We start from the raw sequence: 23,668 nt of genomic DNA on the forward strand, positions 1-23,668 counted from the left end.
CAAGCTGTGTGAGCCACAGTGTGAAACTGTGTCTAAAATGAGGGGACCAGAAAAGGAAATAATAATTTATATAATCATAACCTGAGGGCTGGAGAGATGGCTCAGCAGATAGGAGCACTGACTGCTCTTCCAAAGGTCCTGAGTTCAATTCCCAGCAACCACATGGTGGCTCACAACCACCCATAATGAGATCTGATGCCCTCTTCTGGGGTGTCTGAAGACAGCTACAGTGTAGTTACATATAATGAATAAACAAATCAAAAAAAAAAAAAAACCGAGTAAATCTCAAAACTGTTTTGATGAGCAAGGAAAAAGAATAGATTCAAATGCTCATGTTACCTGAGTGCATTATATGGCATTTTGGAAAAGACAAAATAATTGAGCTAAAACAAAATAACTGATTTTCAGTGGGGAGAAGATTGACTGTAAAGATTTGAGGGAGTGGTAAACTTGTCAGAGCTTGACTGTGTTACAGGTACAAAGCTATATACCCCCCCCCCCAAATCCATGTCTTCACATAAGGAAGAATGAATGTTGCAAAACATTGAATTTAATATTAGCATATCTACAAGGTTTTACTTAGATTTCCCCCCAGTTGTTCAATATTCGCCTTTATGGGGGGAAAAAATCTCTGATCACATATTAAAATTAGTCGTCTCTGGTTTCCCTTTACGAAGGAACTATTACTCATCTACTCTATGACTGACGTTGTTGTTGTTGTTGTTGTTGAATTAAGGATAGTTACTTTTATAGGATTTCCTGCATTTCAGGTTAGTCTGTCACCTTAATGAGTAGGTGGGGGTGTGCCCGCACACAGGTACACATGACCACTGCACTTATGTGTGGCCGTCACCCACCTCCCACCATGCTGCAGACAGGATGTCTTGTTCATTCCTGTGTCTGACAGGCTAGCTGGCCCACAGGCTTGTCTGCCTCTTGTGCAGCAGGAATGCTGAGGTTAGAGAAGCTGCACATGAACTTTGGGGATCCAAACTTAGATCTCTATGCTTGCATGGTAAGCACTTTTGCCACTTAGCCATCCAGAGTAGATGTTTTCCTGTTTGGGTTTAGGAAACTAACTTCAAAGGTGATTTGTTCATCCTAAATATGTTCGTTTATTTTAACTTTTTCATTTGTATGTGTGCAGGTGTTTTGTCTGCATGTCTGTCAGTGCACCATGTGTGTGCCTGGTGCCTATGGAGGTTGGTAGAGGGCATCAGATCCTCTGGAACTGAAGCTACAGACTATTGTGAGCTGCCGTGTGGATGCTGGGGATTGAACCCTGGCCTTCAGGAAATGCTTCTGCAAAGCCATCTCTCTAGACCAAGAGACCAGTGCATTGTTTGCCCGATTTCTTCACTGTAGAGTTACTATTTTTTCTTAGTATCTTATGACGATACAGTCAGAATTATGTAACAATTTTACTATTTATAAAAAGTGCACCTGCTATTTTAGTAGTCTGCTAGTTTAGTAGCCTCTGGGTGATGCTTGCCTGTGTCAACTAGTTCCTCTTGAGTTTCTTGACTGTAACTTAATTTGTTGGGTAGAGCAGTTGGGTACCTTTCTTGTTGGGATTCGGTCTCACTAAGAGCGTGGACAGTAAGTCCTTGGACACTGAACTCTTCTGAGTGTTGGTGGGGAGGTTCCTAAGGACCACCCAGATGATCTATTAGGCTCATGTGGCAATTTCATCATTCTTTGTTACTGTCAAGTTGGGAGTGATTATTCATCTCTAACTCACTGACACTCCACATGTCTCCTTCAATATTGGGTGGTAACCAGTTCCTTGCCCCTTATATTCCAATCACTTGGCGTTGCTACTGTCCCATTTAACAGTTGTGCTGAATTTTTCATTCTTGGTTGGCTTTCTTTTAACAATGACTTGGCCAGAATAAATTTTTGGCTATCCTATTAAAACAAAACACTAAATAGCTCTAACAGTGTCTACAGATTTTTACTCCTTTTTCTTGTTAAGAATTCTTAACAATAGCACCTAGCCTTTAATCCTAGCACTCTGACAGAGACAGAGAGTTGTAGGCCAGCCAAGGCTGCATAGTGCGGCCCTGTCTCACAACAGCAGTGTCTCGTTTCCTCATCTGCTGTGCTTTACAGGCGTTAGCTCATCTCTTCCTTGTGAGTCAGTAAACTCAGGAGGAACTCGGACACAGGCAAGAATCACCCAGAGGCTCTAAGCTAAACAGTAAACCTGTCCCATGATTTCAAATGTATTCCTTTTTTTCTTCCAAAACTGAATATCTTAGATGTTGATTTATAGCACAGTGGTGATTATATAATTTTAGGCATTAGGAAATTTTCCAGATAAGTTCATATGTTAGAAATATATCCTGAATCTAAAAATAAAGTAACTCCAGTTAGAAAAGTAATAGCCAGGCGTGGTGGCGCACACCTTTAATCCCAGCACTCGGGAGGCAGAGGCAGGTGGATTTCTGAGTTGGAGACCAGCTTGGTCTACAGAGTGAGTTCCAGGACAGCCAGGGCTATACAGAGAAACCCTGTCTCGAAAAACCAAAAAAAACCAAACAAACAAACAAAAAAAAAAAAAAAAGAGAAAAGTAATGATTTTATATAATGTAACAAATTTGTCAGCTGTAAACTATAAACAGTTACTTTTAATAGATAATTCAAATAAATGTAATTGGGATTTTCTGTTTGTTTTGCAAATGGCTAACATTTGTTGCCCTTGGTTTATTTTTTGTTTTCGAGGGTCTCATTAGCAGACCAGGCTGACCTCAAACTTGAAACTCAAAAGATCCTCCTGCCTGTCTTCCAAGTGCTGGGATTAAAATTATAAACTACCAAGCTCAGCCAATTTTGAGCACATTTGAATCTGTTTTTAGGTGAATTGTTCCTCTTCAGTATGTAAAAATCCCGTTGACATTTTAGGATTTTGTAGCTACTATTTGAACTGGTAGTGACAAAAAAATCCCAAAGTACAGGTTAAACACTAATTGTGTTAATAAGAACTATGCTCGTTTTTGTGTAAGACAGAAAAATCAAATGTGAGATGAAAAGAGAAAGTTTTGTGGTTTTTTTAGAGTCTAAACCAGTATCAAGCAACATTTAAGATAGTTGGAGACTAATTACTTAAGTGAATGTAATAATCATGATTCAAGTTGCCATCAGCTAAGTGTGGGGTACAACTGTGGCTGGAACTTGCTCTGTAGACCAAGCAGGCCTCAAACGCAAAGATCTGCCTGCCTCTGCCTCCAAAGCTCTGGGATTAAAGGCGTGTGCCACTACCGCCCAACACAGCCTAGGACTTTCTTAACATCCCAGTGTCAAAGTATGATAAACTAGACTTCTAGCCACTGTGATCCTTCTGAGTAGTGTTAAAGCAACAGAATCCTCCCAGCCAGATCCCAGCTTGAATTTATATACATGGGCATATGGTTTCCTTTACACGTGTGTATGTCTGTATGTATATAAATCTTCAAATGCATAACCATACATGGTGTTCTAGCTTACAGAATTAGAAATGTAATGTAGTTTACTCCCACAGAATAAGATTGAAGATAATGAGAACTGAATTAAGGCTTACTTTCTTTCACAGAATTCCTCAGAGAGAGAAGACTGTAATAATGGCGAACCCCCTAGGAAGATAATACCAGAGAAGAATTCACTTAGACAGGTATGAAATTCAGTCTTACTTAAAATAAAAAGCTTCTAAAAAACAAAACAAAAGACAGGAAACCCTTGACTGTCATTCTTAAAAATTGGAGTTTAAATAAAGAGCCCTGTGTTCTGAAGTTGGTCTGGCCCTGGCCATCAATTTCAGTCAGGTAACATTATTTAATAGTCAGAATATATATTAAATAATTAATTTGAAGTAAAGAGGTCTTGTTCAGGCAAGATGACCTTAAGTGCTTCATAGAATGGACATGGAATAGTTAACACTAATATTTATTTCCTAGTAAGGATTATTTATACATTTTATTTTTAATAAGAAAATTCTGAGACAGGGTTTCATTAAGTAGTCCAGGCTAGAAGACTTGAATCCTAGCCTCCTCCTCTGCATCCTGAGTGCTGGAGTTATGCACCTGTACCTCGTTCCTGGCTAAGGTTTGTCAGCCATTTAAATAACAACAACAGAACTGGAACAAAGCTGCTTTCCGTTGTTTGAGTTTGTCTGATTTCTTTAGTTCCCCAATCCCAGGTGAAGTCTACCATCGATGGTGACTTTGAGCCGTCTTTGTGGGACTGGAGAACTGGTTCAGTGCTAACGTGCTTGCCCTGGAAGCCCGAGGACCCGCAGTGTGGCAGGCCACTTCTAAACCAGCATTGGGAAGGGATTACAGGGGTCCCAGGAGAGGGCCTCCACATGTGTGCATACACGTGGGTGACCTTGCTCACATGTTTGCACAGTACAGACATAGGGGAGAGAAAAATACATATAAAGCCCTTTTCCTGAGGACTCTGTGTCCTGCTCCCCAGAGGTAACTTGTAAACTTGTGAAAGTTCAGGCCCCTTTTTTTTAATTATTATTTTTCATTAAAATATCCAAAATAGTGAATGAAAAAATGTCCTCACTACCTGTAAAATCCTGTAATACCTTCACTGTGTTTTAGACAGTGAAGGTACAGAACAAGTCACTAAATTGCTTATTGATTAAATTATTATAGGTAGAAAATAACTGTTACCTAATCATTTTTAGTATAAGATTGTATTAAATGGGTAGCAGTACAGATAGTTTTAGTTGGTTGTGTCTATGGCCTTCGTTCTAGGACTTAGAGCAGAGATGTGGTTTGTGTTGGCTACCCACAATGCATTTATTTATTTCATTTAATGCTGCGATAACTCTGCCAAGCTGGTAGAGGTGATGATACAGTTTCCAGTTTACTGATGAAGCAAGTGGAGGCTTGAAGAGCTTAGACTTAACCAGAGCTGCTCATTGATTTGGAACTCTGACCTTGCTATTTCCAAAGAACTTCTACTTCAGCCTTAGGGTCTGGTTTTCATAGCTTTATCCTAAAGAGAAAGTACATGAAAACATGCCACAATTATTTATTTATTTATTATATGTTAACTCCTTTTCAGATAGGCAGTTTCCTAATTTTTTTTTATAAAAATAATTGTTTTAAATAGAATTGAGTCAATACAGGAAGCTTTCAAAACAAACAAATTGATGTCAAGACGATTCGTTTTAATTATTTGGAGATAGACACCAGATCTGTATGCGAAATCAATAGAGCGATATTGCATAAGTAAACTTGGAGATGGAAGCGCTATGTCCACTGCACAGAGGCGACTGTCAGAAAGCAATGACACAACAAAAAGTTTTGGCAACTTTATTTAAGCTAACAAACGAATTTTCACTCTGCAAAGTTATAAATTAATTTTAATAGGCTGATCCAGATGGTCCATTTGGAAAATGGATAGGCTGATCTGTTGAAAATTAAACTAAATTTATCTCTCTCATACTTCAAACTGAAGCAAGAGAGAAAACCGTGCCTATTAAGTCCAGCACATACAGATGGACCAGCAGGTCACACATGGGACTAATCTGATTCATTTTAAAAATAAATGCATACATTATTGAATCATTTTCTACTTGGAAGAAGATCTGTTGTGTACAGTACTTAAAAGAAATTTGATGTTTTCTCCTCGTTGCTGTTTTAACAGGTTCGCTTCTCCCTTTCCTCTTTAATTTACACCCCCCCCCCCTCAATTCCTCCAGAATGATGTTTCTAATATCTGTCATTGAGTGTTGAGATCCAAGCTCTGGAGATTAATTAGGTCATGAGGCTCCCCCCTCCCTTCTTTGTAAAGGGTTTTATCTCCATTCTCTTTGTGAAGAGCATGAACTCAGTGTTCTTGGAGCCTTTAGAATTGGGGAAGTAGGCGATCCTCCTGGGGCCCTCAGAGCCTTTTAGCTTCTGGGTGTTTTAACAGCCCCATGAATGCAGATTTGTAAATTTATTGCAGCGCCATCTGGTTTTTTGCTCGAACCAGATTACTGTTGGCTTGTGTCTGTCTATTGTGGTGGTCACTCCCTGGGAGCTTGCCCTCTCCATCTTGGGAAAGAGTGATGAATAGCAGGGGTCAATGGAAGCGGGTCACAGGGCAGCTGTCCGCAACCGCCCTGAACTTGATTACCCCGCTGCTGATTTTTTTTAAGGTAGTACATAATACACAAGCTGTTTAAACTCCTCTTTTTCTCTGTTGCATCTGACAATAAGGAAACAACGTTTGCTATTTTGTTTGTCTAGTGTCGAGATCTATAGACAAAAGGATGTCAAGGCCAGCCTAAAGTGACTGTGGCTTCATGGGGTCAATCTCTGAAGTTGAAATTCACCTGCACATATTTCTGATAAGCTTTCAGGAATCTCTTACCCTTAAATATAAAAAATTCACTTGAATTCTAACAACCTATTATTGTTACAACTAGACTGTAGTTTATATAGATTATTCTCAGGCAAAGGATTGCCATTGTTGTTGGGACATGGCTACTAAATGGGTAATTTGAAAAGCCATTTTAATATTGGAGGAGCTGAAAGAAGGGTTATTGCTATAATTCTTAGAGACATTAGAAGAATAATGGAATATCAATATAAATATAAATAACTTTATGCCAAAAATTGGCTAGATAAAATGGGCAGATTCTTTGAAAAACAACTCACAGAACAAACACAAGGTAAAAATTATATCTGTTAAATATAATGTTTTTCTTATCACAATGCTCATATAGTTTAACTGGTGACTTAACAGATATAATGGCAATCTTTTACTTTAAACCCCCTCTTAAAACACAAAAGAAAAGAAGACTTTGCCATAAAAGCGCTTCCAAAACTTAATGGAGAAATTACCAAAAGTAGTTAGTGAAGGAGAAGGCTAGAAATATAACTCCTTTTGTCATCATTTGGCACTAGGTGTGAACTTTAAAAAAATACTATATACACACAGTTTCCTTTCTACTTATATTCTCCTAAAGTGTGGAAACCGCAGTCTCTCTTTTATAGTTTTTATACCATGAGTGATGGAGGCAAAGGACTTGCGAGGCCTCTTTGCTGTTTGAAAATGTAGCATTGCCACATGCAACTCTTCTTTGCTCACATTAGCGCTAATAGGCTCTGTCAGCTCCCCCTTTCTCTGTAATTGAGTAAATTGTGGCTTTTGCCTAATTCTTCTCCTGCCCTCCACCCCCTTTGTGTATGTGTGTGCACTCACCATCCTGAGAGCGTGGGCAGTGATAAATAAAGCATTGAGTGGAGCGCTCTCAACTCTTTGAAAGCAGCATGCTGCCAGCCCTCTAGTTATATTTCTTTGCGTGTTTACATTTTCCTGTATTCTTTCTCTTGTGTAGCTGGAACCCTGGGGATGCAAAGCCATGAGAGAGGCCAGGAAGCTAACAAAGTAGCTGTCTCCTTGTTAGCTTGTTCCTTTATTCTCTAAAAACAAGATAAAAACCATCTGGCTCAGGGCGTTACATTTTCCTCCCCTGTGCACCTCTATAGATGGAGACTTCACCTGCAGTGAGGGTTTACATTGATTAGGGAGGGAGCAGTAATTCAGGCCTCAGTCCTCTTCAAGGATACCGTGCAGTCTGTAGAGGTGCTGACCCACGGAGTTAAACTGTCAGGGGAGGATAAAAAGTGTCTTCCTCCCAGGAGGTAACAGCTGCCAGGTCTTCAACACCTTGCATGCTGCTGGAAAAAGAAAAAAAAAGTCACATTTGTCAGCGGAAAGAAAAACGATTCTGTTGTCATCTTCTGTTAATGACTGGACCTTACAAAAGGAACTACATACGTCTTTTGGATGGAATAAGTAACTGTTTTCCTTGCCTGAGATTTTCTTTTCCCCTGATAAAAATCCCTGCATTGTTGTAAACATCAGCATGGAGGGAGAGCGTTAACAGAGCCAAGGAGAGTGGGATGGCGTTGTCTCCTCTACAGTTGGGCAAGTAGGCGGAAGATGCACAGCACAGGTGCAGAAAGTGACATCAGAGTGTCTGTTGACAAAACAGCCACAGAAGTTCCTAAGCCACAGGCAGGCACCACGGAGAAGAGGAGAAGTCGCCAGGCTCTGTTCTTTGGAGGACAGTTTGTTGATGTTGCTTTTTCAGGAGTCACTTCTCTATAAAAGCATGAAAGGAATTGAACCCCACAGAATTCACCTCCTTTCCCGGCTCCAGTGTCGTGTGTGACGGTGTTCTCTTCTTTCTGATTTGATTGATGAGGGGGAAAGGTTTAATGAAGTCCCTGCTATCAGGCAGGCAGTTTTTTCTTGTATTTGTTTTAGGTTAGTCATTTTAATTGTACTGAGTAATTAGAAGGTACACACAGCCAAGGGAGCTTTGTTCTGATAATTGCTCAAGAAACTGGTTCCCTATCCTCCTTCGCTTTCTATTAAGACACTTCTCCCTCTAGTGGCAATAGTAAGCGCTTTGGCTTGGCAGTAGGCAAGGTGTAATTGCAACATGACAAACTATGCTTAAGGGACCTTCTTGTAAATACTTTAGGGTTCAGCATTGTTTCATTATATATGTTTTACCCTTTGAAACTTCCTACCTCCTCTTTCTTCTTCCTGAAGTGCTTTGGGCTTTGGATTAAAAAGAAAAAAAAATTCTGCCTGGGATGCTTGCTTATTAAAAAAAAAGAAAAACTAACCACAGTGCATTCTGGGTAATGTTTTGCAGCTTGACTTAATTTTAGTCATCTGTTTTAATTACCTATTTATAAAAATGCTTTTGCATTTGTAGACATTATTTAATACTTTGGAAGAAGCACCTCATTTGAAATAAATAAATAAATGGTACATATTTTAAATAGTCTATGTAAAAAATCCTAAAGGTAATTATTGTAGGTCTCTTAAGTAAGACAAAAGTGATCTTTCTGAATCTGATGAAGTGGTTTTTTTCTGTAACTTCCCACGTCTGTTGGATTCTTCAGAGCCTAATAACATTTTTTTAGGGGGCTGGGGGAACAAACAAACAAACAAAAAAAAAAACCATGGCTAGCAATTTGTGTCTAGCTACAAAAACCCTTTTTCAAAAAAAAAGCAATTTAATAACCAGCTTTCTTAAAATTACTTTGAGGAAAGAAGACCGTATAGGGGGTTAGTGCTTTGTTTTATTTTTATTTCAGTGTAATCATTCTTTGATAAATTGTGTAATCACTGACTTAGTAGAAAACATATTATTGAACTCCTGGGTTGTAATGACCATAAAAAGTGTATTTTCATATAGAGAGTTGAGATACTGTGAATAAATTATAAAGGAAATAGCTTATATGCTGGTCAGAGTCCATATGGACTCAATTCATTTTGTGTTCGATGCTTAATCTAGATGTACCATTTTTAAAAAAGAAAAAGAAGAAAGGGGGATAAAATTCCTATTGTGCCCAGCTGCACACATTATAAAAAAAAAATAAAAATCTGTCCTCTGAACACCATGGAAAGAAATCAGAGCAGCAGTTCTCGGTGGGGGTTCGTGGCCCCTGTGGGAGTTAGAAAGCCTTTCATAGGGGTCGGATATCAGAGATCCTGCATATCAGATATTTGCATTATGGTTCATAATAATAGCAAAATGACAGTTATGAAGTAGCAGCAAAAATAATCTTATGGCTGGGGGTCACCACAATATGAGAAAGTTGGGAACCACTCCATTAGAGCTGTGTGTCCTGAGCGGGACGCCGCACCATCTGGGTGGCGCTCGGCAGGCCCAGTGCCAGCCTCTCTGGAATTGTTGGGTACTTTGATTTTTCCAGCCCATGTTCTTGCTTGGGACATGATTTGCTGTTACTGTATATCTAAAGGTCCCTGTTTCCCTACCGTACCCCAGTCACTAAACACTTTCATTATACTTTATCTTGTTTTGCTATAGGGCTGTTGAACAGATTTCTTAAACAGCTTTTTGCAAGGTTAAAAGAATGCAGCCTGGTAACAAGTTTGTGTCATTTTAAATATATACCTTCTAGTAAATAAGGAGAGACCTGGCAATCAATCCCTTTTAGTGTGTTATATGTTTCACCTGACAACTAAACCTTCTATTGATTAGCCATTACTTTGTTAGATAATCCCATGTCATTGAATCCATTGTAAAAAATTAAACTCTTTAAAATGTTTTACCCTAGCAGCAGTGTGAAAATTGAAAACTTGTTCAGAATTACAGCCTGCTTTCACAAAGAAGGTAGTTTTCAGCCAGGCATCTTACTGGTTTATGCTTATGTTCTTTATATGCAATATAAAAACGTATTAAAGTACTCCAACGCACACTCTGCCTCTGGTTCAGCAATGAAGCTACCTTCTCAGATGTTGCATGGGGACAGAGCCTGCCTTGCCTGCAGCTATTATATTCACTGGTTTGATTCAAAGTGGAAGGAATCTTATAGTCATAAAGAATTGTTTGAGGCTTTTTACTACGGAGTGGTCAAAAGACTGACAAATTTTAGGCTTCTGGAAGATAAGCAAAGTCACATACCCACTTTACAGATGGATTGTCAAAAAACAAGTCTATATCCCTAGCAGCTCTCTGCTGGAGGAGGTCTTCTGACTCTGCCTGATGTTCCCCCCGGGCATGAAGGAGAGGGAGGTTTGAATGAAATAAATCACTCTAGCCCTCATGAGTTTCTTTGTTTTGTTCTTTGAGACAGGGTCCTAGCTGGCCTGGGATTTACCTTGAAGCTCAGGCTAGCCTTGAACTTGAAACAGCCCTCTGCCTCAGCCATTGCAGTCTGTCATTTCAGGTATGAGGCACCATATCCAGCTCCCTCCATAACTTAACACAATTCATTTGTAGGCACTTGTTTATGTGCACCTGTGGAGATGCCAGGACAGCCTGGACCCTGTCTCCTGGGCTCCTCTTAGGATTTGAACTGGAGCTCTGGTAGTTAGGCTTGGTGGCAAGCCCCGTTAGCTACCAAGCCATCTCAGTGTCTCCCTCTAAAACTTGGTTAAGCTTTTCCCTTTTCTTGGCATGTGTCAGCCATCAAGCTATATAACAGCCCCTATGACTTTGTTTTTATGACTCTGATTTCTTCTTTCTTGATTGCTTTTGGTCTTTTTCTTGCTTTATTTTAATAACTTTGACCTTCAAAGTATGTTGAATCGATGTGATGAACATCTTTTCCTTGTCCCCAGTTTTGTGACATGGGGGCAGGAGTGCTAGTGTTAAGTCTCTGATCATCAAGCACAGTGCTAGTTAGGGGCTCTAGATAGCCATTACCAGACTAAACAGTTTACCTTTAATTCCCAGGCGTCCAGCCATTTTAAAAAAATCTATAAGCAGGTGTTTAATTCAGTTAAAGATTTTTAAAAAGATAAGTATGTGCATGTATGCGCTTGTGGAAGTGTGTACACACGAGTACAGGTCCTGTCAGAGACAAGAGGAATTGGAACCTTTAGAACTGCAGTTTACAGGCAGTTGTGAGTCTCCCAGTACGGTGGGAACTGGGAACTGAAGTCAAGTAGTCTCTAAGAGCACTTTTAACTGCTGAGTCATCTTTCCAATCCTGAATTAAACACTTCTAAAAATCTAAAATGTCATCTGTAACTCTGCTCCCTTATTCTGCTACTAGTTTAGTTGACTCTATTAAGAATTTTTCTTGCCAGACGCGGTGGCGCAAGCCTTTAATCCCAGCATTTTGGAGGCAGAGGCAGGTAGATTTCTGAGTTCGAGACCAGCCTGGTCTACAGAATGAGTTCTAGGACAGCCAGAACTACACAGTGAAACCACATCTCAACAAACAAAAACATTCTCTCTATGCACTTAAGGGATATTGGTCTGAAGCTTTCTTTATAGTGACTTTGGTAGAGTTTGGTATTAGGCTTATGCTAGTCTTGTAAACTGAGTTTGGAAATGTGGCCCTATTCTGTGTCTTGAAAGCATTTATGTATGGTTACTGTTCTTTCTCAAAACTTAATAGAATTCACTAGTGAAAATATTTATATCATAAGTTTAATTTCTGAAAAATTTTATAGCAGTTTCAATCTCTTTAACATGTACAGCTTTTTGGATAATTTTGAACAATTTATACTTCTGTGCCCTATTTACTATTTGTTGACTTGTTTTCTTTGGTTTTGGTTAGTTTTTAAATTTTTTATTTTGTTTCTATTTTTAATTATGTCAGTGTGCATAGGTCTGGGGCTTACTCATGTCCATGCAAATACCGGCGGAAGTCATAAGCAGACCTTGGATCCCATGGAGCTAGAGTTACAGCAGTGAGGCACACAGTGTGGGGGCTGGGAACCCATCATCGCCCTCTGTACAGGTGGAATGTGCTCTTAACCACTGAGCCATTTCTGCAGCCTCCTGGGTGTGATTTCTCAAGACAGAATCTCAGGCACTGAACTCTTGATCCTTCTGCCTCTGCACGGAATTGCAGGCTCCTGCTCACATTTGTTTTGACCAAGCATCTCATTGTGTATTCAAGGCTGATTTCAAATACAACCCTCCTGGCACATCCCCTCCTTCTCTTCTTCCCTTCTTCCTTCAGAAAAAGTCTCACTCTGTAGACTGTGCTACCTACTATACACTGTGTAGTCACGCATTGGTGGCCTAAACTCTCAGCAATCTCCCTGCATCAGCCTCCTTAGATATATTTTAATATTCAGTTTGTTCCAGATTGCCTGAGAGCCTCTGTAGCTGTCAGTTTTACCCATGGTCATCATTTTGAGTATTTCCAGATTCATCTGACATTGTGTGTGTGTGTGTGTGTGTGTGTGTGTGTGTGTGTGTGTGTGTGTGTGTGTGTGTGTGCGCGTGCACGTGTACTCGCGTGCGTGCATGCGTGCACCTACTGGTTTGTCTGTATGCCCATGGATTGAATGTATAGGACAGAAGAGGGCCTCAGGTTCCCCTGAGCTGGAGTTACAGGCTTGACTTAAGAGGTTTACACAACCATAGCTGTCTCACATTAGGTTTTTCCTCCTCCAATGAAAATCCCCATCTGTTTATTCATTGTGATTATTATCTTTCATTTAATCGTTTAATTGAACAAATGATTATTAAAGACCTCTTTAGTGCTAATCCCAAGTTAGCCACTTTTTGTATTCCTTTTCATGACTGTTGTACAAGTATGGTGAGTTTTATGTTATATGATGGATGTGTGAATGGTTCATCGTACAAACTCTGAATTCTGCCTCTGATTAAAATACTGTGACTGTGGAGTCTTGGCCTTGTATCTGAAAATGATGGGCGTGTTTCTGTTTTAGCCTATGCCTAAATCAGATCCCTTGGACCTAGAACATTTTGTTCGCCTCAGCTCCTGGTCTTGCTCAGTGTCTCAGGTCCTTCCTGCATCTGTCTCTAACTCGCTCATGAAGTAGGAGTCAAATCTTACCTGTTCTCAAGGCACAGACTGGAGTCTTGGCTCAGATCCCTCCCTGTCCAGCTGTTCTTTCCATTGGAATTCTCCATCTCCCTTAATGTATGTTGTTTGGGGGCTAAACATGGATTTGAGGAGAATTTAAATGTATTTTCTGAGACCTTCTTTTCCCAATGCTTCTCTTCTCTGTGAATTTCTCCTCTTAGCTGCCACTCACCGTGGCAGTTCTGAACTCTGTCCTTTGATAGTTCAGCCTAATACACCAAGGCTTCCTAACTTGTATTCACCATGCACCGAATGGATTCTTGAGAGCTTCCGGGAAAACCCAAACTCACACCTCACCAATGTCGTTCTTTTTCAGTGCCCCCCCCCACCCTTTTTGCCGATCTTCAGGGCCTTGCATGGTTTCAAAAACACTTTAAGCTATCATCCCAAGGAAGGTTAATTTGTGGTAACATTTCTGCCATTGTTGGAAACAGAATTCTTTTGTTGTGTTCATTCACACACACACACACACACACACACACACACACACACACACACACACACACACCCCGTTTCCCTCCCTGCACCCACCTTGTTCTTTTGACAAGGTCTGTGTAGCCCAAGTTATTTCCCAAGTCCTGGGATTAGAAGCATAGCCTAACAACCATCCTGAAGGAAGCAGAATTCTTTGCTGTAATGTTTTAGTTTATTTAATAAATGTTGGTTAATTCATGTGAACTTTTAAAAAATAATTTATAAGGATAATTTTAATGGGGACCTGAGAGTTGTTTTAGGGGTTAAGATTACTTGAGGCTCTTGGAGAGGGCCCAGTTTCCGTTCCCCACACCCACATGGAGATTCACAGCTGTCCGGAGCTCTAGTTGCAGGGTTCCGGTGTATTTCTTCTTCTAGCTTCTCTAGGCACACACACATGCACACGCATCACTCATCTATCTATACATGAGGGCATACACGGAAGGAAAGAATTTTAAAGTACTTTTAACATGTTGAAATGATTTCAATTTAAATGATTAAACAACAAAATGTTTCAACTTGTATTTTTACCAAAACACTAATTTCATAATATTGATAGAAAGGGCCAGGACTACAGATGAGAAAGGTTTTTTCCTACCAACCTTTGAAAAATAATAACAGTTGGTCAAAAGAAAAATTTAAGCTCTGTTTATGGTTTTGTAAACAGACAGGTGAGCAAATAAGTAAGTGTGGAAAGATACCACAACTCTCCCTCCAGAAAGTTCCAACTCATACAATCTAGAAGGACAAAGGAGCTGAAGAGCCACCACTAGGGCACTATAGTAAAACTGACTATAGGGCTAGAGAGATGGCTCAGCGGGTAAGAGCACTGACTGCTCTTCTGAAGGTCTGGAGTTCAAATCCCAGCAACCACATCTGGCTCACAACCATCTGTAAGGAGATCTGATGTCCTCTTCTGGTGTGTCTGATGATAGCTACAGTATACTTAGATATAATAATAAATAAATCTTTAAAAAATTGACTATAGACAAGCTCCTTCAAAGGATACTAAACTTAGCAGATGAAATTTAAAGTAGAAACTATGTGCGCACTCTCTAATTATTTCCTCTAATGTATTTGATGATTGCCAAAGGGAAAAATGACACATTCACCATGGAGCCAGTTGACCAGGACAGGTATCACCAGAACTGTTAACACATCTTTTGGTTTGATGCCCTGAGAAGGACAGGCCTGTCATTTCATTTGTATCCGTCAAATAATAACCTTATTTTGATCATGAGTTGAGGGAGATCCTATTGATTAACTGATTTAGAAGTGTCAGTCATGGAAGACAGGACAACTGCAAACTTGTGCCAGGTTATAGAAGACTGGAGGAGCTATGACAAATAAATGTGGATAAGGTCTGGACCAGCTCCTGACAGGGGAGGCCTTAGTGAGGAGACGCAACGCTGACTGGAGGCTGTACTTCATACACAGTCAGCTTCCCCCAGGGCTGGAGAGGTGCTCATGCTGAGGACCCACATCAGCTAGCTCACAAATGCCTGTACCTCCAGGGCAGTGCTTCTCAGCCTTCCTAACGTTAACCACAACCACCCACAATGAGATCTGATGCCCTCTTCTGCTGTGTCTGAAGACAGCTACAGTGTACTTATGTATAATAAAAAAGAAATCTTTGGACCAGAGAGAGCAGGGACTGAGCGAGTGGGATTGGCCAGAGTGAGCAGAGGTTCCTCGTGTTGTGGTGACCTCCAACCATACAATTATTTTTGGTGCTACTTCATAACTGTAATTTACTACTGTTAAGAATTGGCTCGTTGGGTAAGAGCACTGACTGCTCTCCTGAGGGTCCTGAGTTCAAATCCCAGCAACCACATGGTGGCTCACAACCACCCGTAATGAGATATGACTCCCTCTCCTGGTGTGTTTGAAGACAGCTAAAGTGTACCTATTTATAATAATAAATAAATCTTAAAAAAATAATCGTAATGTATGTTTTCCAGTAGTCTTAGGTGACCCCTGTAGAAAGGTTTTTGACCCTCCCTCCAAAGGCATCACCACACACAGACTGAGAACCACTGCTCCAAGGATTCATAGTCCTCTGACCTCTGAGTCTCTGACAGACAGACAGACAGACAGACACACACACACACACACACACACAAATTAATCTAAAAAAAAACAAACCCTTCCAAGCAGTCTTGTTGCCCAGGTTGGGCTCAGCTTATTATCTCCCCGTATGAGGTGCTGAAGGGCAGGGCTTGTCGGTGTGTGCTGCTGTGCCTGCCTCGGTGCTTCCCTGGGTGTTGTGTTGTGGTGCTTGAGATTGAAGCTAGAGCTTGATGCTTGCTAGGCTGATGTGTAGTTTACCACTGAGTTATAGCTGCAGCCCCAGCTTCTTAGTTCTGATAAGTGTTGATATTAGTGGGAAGCTGAGTTAAGGAAGTGTTTAAAAAAGAAATCTTCGTAACTTAAGTAAATCTAGAGCGTATCTCAATTCATAAAATAGGGTTTTAAAATGTTAAGTGCTTGTGGCTTATCTACTCTCACCTTAATTCCAACACAAACATTTATGTTGGTTCTCAAAGACCATTCCCAGGCCAGCAGTGTCAGCCTCTGCTGGAAATTGTGCTTCAGCAGGTCCCAGGTGAGATTCTCATGCATGCATAAGCGGAGAACAATTACCTACAGATTCTATGCTATCCACAACAATTTTAGATTGGAAACATAACCAGGAGGCCGAGGCAGGAGAGAACAGATGGCTGCAAGTTTCAAGGACAGCCAGGAGTATATTGTGAGATTCTGTCTCAAGTAGGGATAACTGAGTGCTGCAGAGCTTAGAGGTCAAGAGCACTTACTGCTTTTGGAGAGGGCTAAGTTTGATTCTTGGCACCCATGTCAGACAACTCACAATTGCCTGGAATTCCAGCTCCAGAGGAACCTCACACACATCTAGTTGCTTTTTGTGGTCACCAGCACATAGGTGGACATAATCAAACACAGGTACATACATAACATTAAAGATAAATCTTTATTTAAAGAGAGAAAACCTAAAACAACAGTGAAAAACTAAAGAGTACGTTTTCTCTTATTTCCCTGATATATTGACAGTTATCAGTAATGCTTTTGGGGAGCTGGAGAAATGGCTGGTGGTTAAGAACACAGGTACTCTTCTAGAGGATTTGACTCACAGGACAGGTTATCTGTAACCCCTGTCCAAGGGAGAGGTGATGCCCTCTTCTGGCCTCTGTGAGCACTGCACTCACGGTGCACAGACATACTTGCAAGGAAAACACTCAAACACATAAAATAGCTTTTATTTTAGTCCTTAAAAAAAGCATTGCATTTGGAGCTGGAGAGAGAGATCAGCAGTAAAGAGCACTAGCTGCTCTTCCAGGGTATCGGAGTTCGATTCCCAACCACCACACGGCAGCTTACAATGTCTGTAACTCCATTTCTATGGGATCCTGCACCCTCACAGAATACATGCAGGCAAAACACCAACTCACGTAAACTAAAAGTAAAGAAATGTTTTAAAATGTATTTTATCCACGGGTGTGTTGTGCATGCCTTTAATCCAGGCACTCAGGAGGTAGAGACGGGTGGATCTCTGAGTTCCAGGACAGACAGGGCTACACAGAGAAACCCTGTGTCGGTGAATGAAGAAAGCGTTTCTCCTTAAAGACAGACTGTAGTGCAGCCAACACTGTAGGCACTGCCTAGTGCTCTGTGTGTTATTTTCTTCCAATTAGGCTCCCAGTCATACTTCAGACCTCCTCTTTCTTTATTCCGTTTTCTTTTGTTGTGGTGGTTGTGAAAGATCCAGTTGTGTAGTCCAGGCTGGCCTGGAAATGGCTGTACAGCCTGGTCTGGCTTCTAATTTACAATCCTCCCCACTGATTGGTTCACAGGTTTTATCACTTTGTTGCCCAGACTAGTTTCAGACTTAAAATCTTCTCACTTTGGCCTCTATAGTGTTGGGATTATATCACATATGGTTAAATTTTGCATTTTAAAAACTTGAATATCCAATCCTCTATCTCCCATTCATACCGTGTATTCACTGCTCACATACTTATTCGTGGGCACACCATTGGCTTTCATGGACTCTGTCCTTTCCTCCTCCTCTCTGCTTGGTCCCTCAGCGACTACAAATCTCCGTTTTACAAATAGAATTGTATGTTGATTTAGAGAAATTGAAGAGAACTTGACAGCTATGTGTGTCAGTGTTTTGGTATCGTTACCAAAAAAAAAAAAAAGTGATTTTTTTTTTTTTCTTGAAATTTGTCTCTACAGACTTACAACAGCTGTGCCAGGCTTTGCATAAACCAAGAGACAGTATGTCTAACAAGCACTGCTATGAAGACTGAAAATTGTGTGGCCAAAGTAAGTAACCATGCTCAGCAGTTAATAGAGCACACTGCCCCAGAGCTGCGCCTGTGGGTGCCTTTACTCAGTGTTGTCACGACAGGTGATCGTAAGACCATATATTTATGAAGACAATATAGCAGGTATTATTTTATACAGAATGAACTGAAAGCTGGGTTTTCTTTCTCTTGAGTTGCAACAGAATCTTTTTATTCAGTTACACAGATCAGTGAGTTATTATAAGATGATGAACAGTTTATTTTGTACCTTCCTTCCTGTCTCGTTTTTATTGTTCAGTTGTTTTGTTTTGTCTACATAGCCGTTGCTGTTCTAGAGCTCACGAAGTTGACCAGACTGGCCTTGAACTCAAAGATCGGCCTGCCTCTGCCTCTCGAGTACTGAGATTAAAGACAAGCACCACTATGGCTGGCCTCCCTAAGAGTGGGCGTAGTGCTCTGGAGATAGACTGACGCTGACAGCTTGAGCAGAGATCCAGTTATGTTGTGCCACTGTTACTTGGCCAGGCATAGCTGTATATGCCTTTAAGCCCATTGGAAGGCAGAGGCCAGCTTGGTCTACAAAGCAAGTTATAGGACAGCCAGGGCTACATAGAGAAACCCTGTCTCCAAAAACCAAAACCAAAAGAGATGTCACATTTGATTTTGAATGAAAAACTGTTTTTATCTGTCCATATGGCCTAAGTCTTTCATGTATAAATATGTGCTATATCTCTAGATACAAAAATAATATTTCAAATTAAAATCTTCAGAGCTGAAGAGATGGCTCAGTAGTTAAGATCACAGGTTGATCCTGTACAGGATCCAGGTTTAATTCCCAGCACCCACATGGTGGCTTTACAACCATCTGTAACTACAGTTCAGGGGATCCAATTTCATCTTGTGGCCAATATAAACACTGCATGTGCATGGTACACAGGCATTGTTTCTGTTTTTCTTAAAAAAAACATCTTTATTACCATTTAGGATTTTGTTGTTTTGCAATTTTTTCCAAATTTCAGCTTAATCTATTCTTTTTTATTTACTATTAGAGGTAAGACTTTGTTTCTATCATGTGAACTCTATCTTATAAAATTCAAGAAAAGCTATCTTATTTCTTTTGGGTTACTACAACAAAATATAAACAGTAGCTTATAAAAATAATTTTTATATGATTGTGACAATAGATTCAATGTCTACTTAAAAGTTCACATCTTGGTAGACGGAGCCTTGCTATGAGTAGTCTCAGGATGGAAGGAGTGCCAAGCTCTCCTGGATCTTCTGCTAACTGTTCCTGAGGACTCTGTTCTCATACACGAGGTGGTTAGAGGGGAACACAATCAAATTGTTACATAGTAGCAATAATAATTTTTATTCTATTTCCTAAAACATATAGTAATCTCTTAACCCTGCTTTATTAGCTGAAAACATATTACACATAGCCATTGGAATTAGCCATATGAGTAATGTCAGATTTATTTTAAATTATAGCAGCAAAAGGTAGGTTCATCAATTGTGTATTGAGTCCACATCTTAATTTGCTACAAAAATGAGGATTAATGTAAATTAGATTTAAATTTCAGTTCCTTAGTAACAGCTTGCAGGTGCCACTTGGACCCCGGGTGGGGACTGGGTGGAGAAAGTGTGCTTTCACGCTTGTGCACGCTGCTCTCGCTTTCGTCACAAGTGGGTTCCTGCTGCTAAACAAGGCAAAGGCAAAGTCTTAACATGAGCACCAACCCAAAGACAGGGCGACAATTTAATGAGTTTCCTTGAGAGCTGGCCAACTGAGCATCTGTTCCTTTTGTTTTTCTCTACTTGGTAAGCCAGTGTTTCTGAACTCCTTAGCCGCGTTGCTGTGTGTCTCTACCGTGTGGGGGTGGGGTTGTTTCTTTTTCTACCCTCTACTTGAGTAGTGCAGTTAGAAATCTTCTGGCATCTGGCACAGTGGTGTAATTTCTTCCGTGCTCTTGAGTGAGGAAATGTTTGCTCATTGCTGCTCATCATGTCTGTCTCCTTGCTCCCAGATGGTGACCTTCTCCTCCCATTCCTGCCTGTCTTAACATTATTCTGACACCTATTTTCTCTCATTGTCCCCTTAACCACTCTAATTGAATAATGATTTCTATAATTTCCAGTTGGAACACAACCAACTTCCTGCTTCTCCTTATTGGCCCACATCCTGTCTTCTAGTTCATTGCTTCAGATTTGAGACAGATTGTCAGATAAAAATACATAACTGAAAAAAATGTTTACCACAGTACAATAGCATGGCCCCAATGAGAGTTGTCCTCTCTCCCTGCTAAACATGCTCTGTCTGTCTCGTGATTTCATGCTGTCTCTCTGGGCCTCAGTTACTGCTTGACCCTTGAAAGAAATGACTCAAAGTTATGTTTGTGGATCTTTAAACATTTTTTATTTCTTTTTCCTCACCTTTACTTCTTAGTAATGGTTTGTCTGCTACTGATTCAGATTGTGCTCCAGTGTGGCCTGCAGGTCCATATTTTGGTTTAGGTATAAGTACTAATTATAGCCTTTTTATTAAATATTGCTTGTTTGCATTTTACAGAAGGTATTGGTTCTTCTCAAAAGCAGAAACGAACCTTATTTTGTATATAGCTCTCCTCTGTTGGGTACTCTAGTTTTGCAGTTTCCGTATGGAAAGGGCACTCCCCTTAATTTGCTATAAAATGTAAGAAAGCACAGCTGTTTCATAAGTTACCTTCACAGCAGTCTCCTGAATCTTAGCTTGCCGGAAAAAGGGTCAAGAAAATATTTAAAACTAAAAGTGGGGAGTGCTCCGGATAATATTTGAAGCCATGAAGTGTCTTGTATATAGTTTACTTTTTCTGTCTGTCTGTCTGTTTGTCTCGGGTAACCCTGGCTGTGCGAACCATTCTGGCCTTGAACCCACAGAAACCCACCTGTGCTGGGATTAGAGGGGTGCCCCACCGTGCCTAGCTCGTTGAGTTTAGAGCCTTCTGTCTGCTCACAGTGCTGGAGTTAGGACACTCGTCTGGAGATGATGAGCTCTGTATTTATTGTAGCTTTAAATGGACAGTCATTACTGTCAACTCAGTCTCTCAAATCTATAATCACATCGTACCTAATTGTCAACCTTCATGTTTTTTAATTATGAAAGAAAACTAAGAACATTAATTTTTATGTTATCTTTCTATTGACTTTATTGATGTACCACAGAAAATTTTGGTTTGAGGCTTTTCCATAATTTACCTTTATATCCCACACCCGTTCCATAAACATGTATAGTTAAAATTGAGTTGTTCAAATACTTCTACCTTGATTCCTGGCCTAGACAGGGGTAGTTCTGTCTTTGTTTGGAATAAGCCCATTCGGTGGTCTTGTATACATTCTGTATCTGTTGTTGTTGTTGTTGTTATTTTGTTATTACTGGCTTTTATTTGAGATAATAATCTGTTTGAAACCGAGACAGAAAAATGTGATGTTCCTTCCCACTCACTCCAGATTTTGATAGAAGACTTGTTTTATTTATTTCCAAAATTATATCCGCAGGAAACAAGCTGTTTAAATTCAGATTATGCTGAAGCAAAATGGTCCTGGTATGAGAAGCAACGTGCTGTTTTACGAGCACAGAGTCCCTTTTCTCATAACTGATTGATAGTAAATATTTTCCTGAAGAATTATTGCCAACCATGAACAGTGCAACTGTTTCACTTTTTTTCCGTGCTACTTGCTGTACCAGCCATTGTCGGTAATTAAGATCTACAATTCACAGTGCAGACGTTTGCACTTCCTCTGGGTCTGTGCTATTTATAAGGCATTTCAGCTGTTCACAGTTTCTTCTGAGTTTTAAACTACATGTTAACAGGCTTCTCTAATATACTGTTCCACAAGAGCAAGTCTTCATGGAGGCCCTTCTGACAGACCTTAGCTTAGCTTTGTGGTGGACACAGCAAGGTGTAATTGTATCATCAGGGCCAGTGTGATTGGGGAATCTCAGAAGTATAATACTGTGTAAAGAAGCCAGGAATGAAATTCAGGACTCACCTGTTTGTTACCACAGTTTTCAGAAATACACAATAAAGCGACTTATTGGTTAGAGTGTATACTTGTCAAGCTAATGTGGAATACACTCACTCTGCTTGTGTATGACTTTTTGTCTCAAAAGATTTGAAACAAAACAGATTAACAGATTGATAACACATTTGTTGTATAACAGAAGCCTGAAGTAGTACATACCATTGATAAAGCAAGTGTCCACAGAGATCTTAGTCTGTGTTAAAATTGATCAAATTCAAATCAAGTTCAAAAGAGAATTGATTTTCAAAAGTCCAGACCCATCCAAGAATCTTCATGAACGATCTCCCAGTCTCCAGTCACTGTGCAGGCGTGTTGCTACAGGCACTAGTTAGTTGTTAAACATACAGGAGGAAGAAACAAGAAACTGAAAGCTGTCAACAAAACATGTTTAAAACTTTGCCTGGAGTGGAGCTCAGCCTGCTTGTTCTTAAGCCTGGAGTTGAGCGGCATTGATTGTGCACACAGGCCTCCAGCATCTTCCAGCAGAGTAGATCTGCACAGACAGGCAGGACACAGGGCTCAGCACTGCTTCTCCATGGCCCTTGAATAAAGGCAGAGCTGCTGAGAAAGCCATTCCAACTCCAGTGCCTATGTAAACTTCTCTTTATCAGTGAACTCTCTACGAATGCTTTTTTGGACAGCGTGGTTCAGCTGTTGGAGGCCACTGATCTATCTGACTGAGGCACTTCAAGATGCTCCAAAGACCCTGTTCACATTTCAATCTAGCCAGGGAGCCAATAAGATTGAGTTTGTCTTTGTGGGTTGATGTAGATCAGCATGAGATGAGCCCAGTCAGCGTCTTCCTCAGTGAAGAAGGAAAGGCTATGGGAGAAGAGAGGTGAAGAAGGAAGGGCCTTCATCAGGAATCGACTGCAGCACTGCCTACTGATGCGTGCCGGATCGCCCGCACAGAGATCACATGCCTTCTCCAAAAGTCAAACGATCAATTCGCCTCGTTTTGGCTCTGTACTTAATGCACAAACAGTGCGATCTGCGGGGCTGTAATTGCATTGTTAGGGCCAAGGAACAAGCCTGTGCCTTTTCAGCAGACAGCTGGCAGGGAGAGAGGCATGTTGTTAGGAAAGAGAGAGGCAAGGCAAATAAAATTACTGCTAACGCTCAGAGATCGGCAGGAGTCCTACTTGCCTAATCTTACCGGTGGGAGCAAGCGGCTGTTGTAATCCAATTATAGCAGCATAAGCAATTTGTTAGACACTCCGCATAATGTAACAATTTCCCAATAAACTCTGACTTGTAATAACGTCGGCAAGAGTCCGCATAAATCTGCCCGAATGGTGGGGGCTGGAGCGTTCGGCTGGGGGCTTGTAATTGGCGCCATCAGCACGTTTTGTGGAGTGCAGTATGGTGCAGTCTTTTAGTGCAGGAATTTTAAGGAGAAAGGCATGGCACATGTTTCTTAGAAAAAGAAAAGTGGCCATTAAAGGGGGAGCAGCAAGAAGGGCACACTCTTGCCTTCACATTACC

General features: G+C 40.6%; 1 protein-coding gene across 29 annotated transcripts in view; it reads left to right on the forward strand.

Moving 5' to 3' along the window:
• The window catches only part of Btrc (beta-transducin repeat containing protein), a 169,656-nt gene that overhangs the window by 89,274 nt on the left and 56,714 nt on the right, over window positions 1–23,668 (forward strand). For 15 of the 29 annotated variants that reach the window (NM_001360124.1, NM_001360120.1, NM_001360126.1 and 12 more), the window contains 2 exons: window positions 3,572–3,649; window positions 18,054–18,143. The exons of 2 other annotated variants lie outside the window; for them this stretch is intronic. In NM_001360124.1, coding sequence (NP_001347053.1) covers window positions 3,572–3,649; window positions 18,054–18,143 — 168 coding nt within the window. The remainder of the gene's footprint in view (window positions 1–3,571; window positions 3,650–18,053; window positions 18,144–23,668) is intronic. 12 more of the 29 variants (XM_011247123.3, NM_001360122.1, NM_001360127.1 and 9 more) reach the window with 2 other exon arrangements.

This window comes from Mus musculus, chromosome 19, assembly GCF_000001635.26.
Source record: "Mus musculus strain C57BL/6J chromosome 19, GRCm38.p6 C57BL/6J".
NCBI lineage: Eukaryota > Metazoa > Chordata > Mammalia > Rodentia > Muridae > Mus > Mus musculus.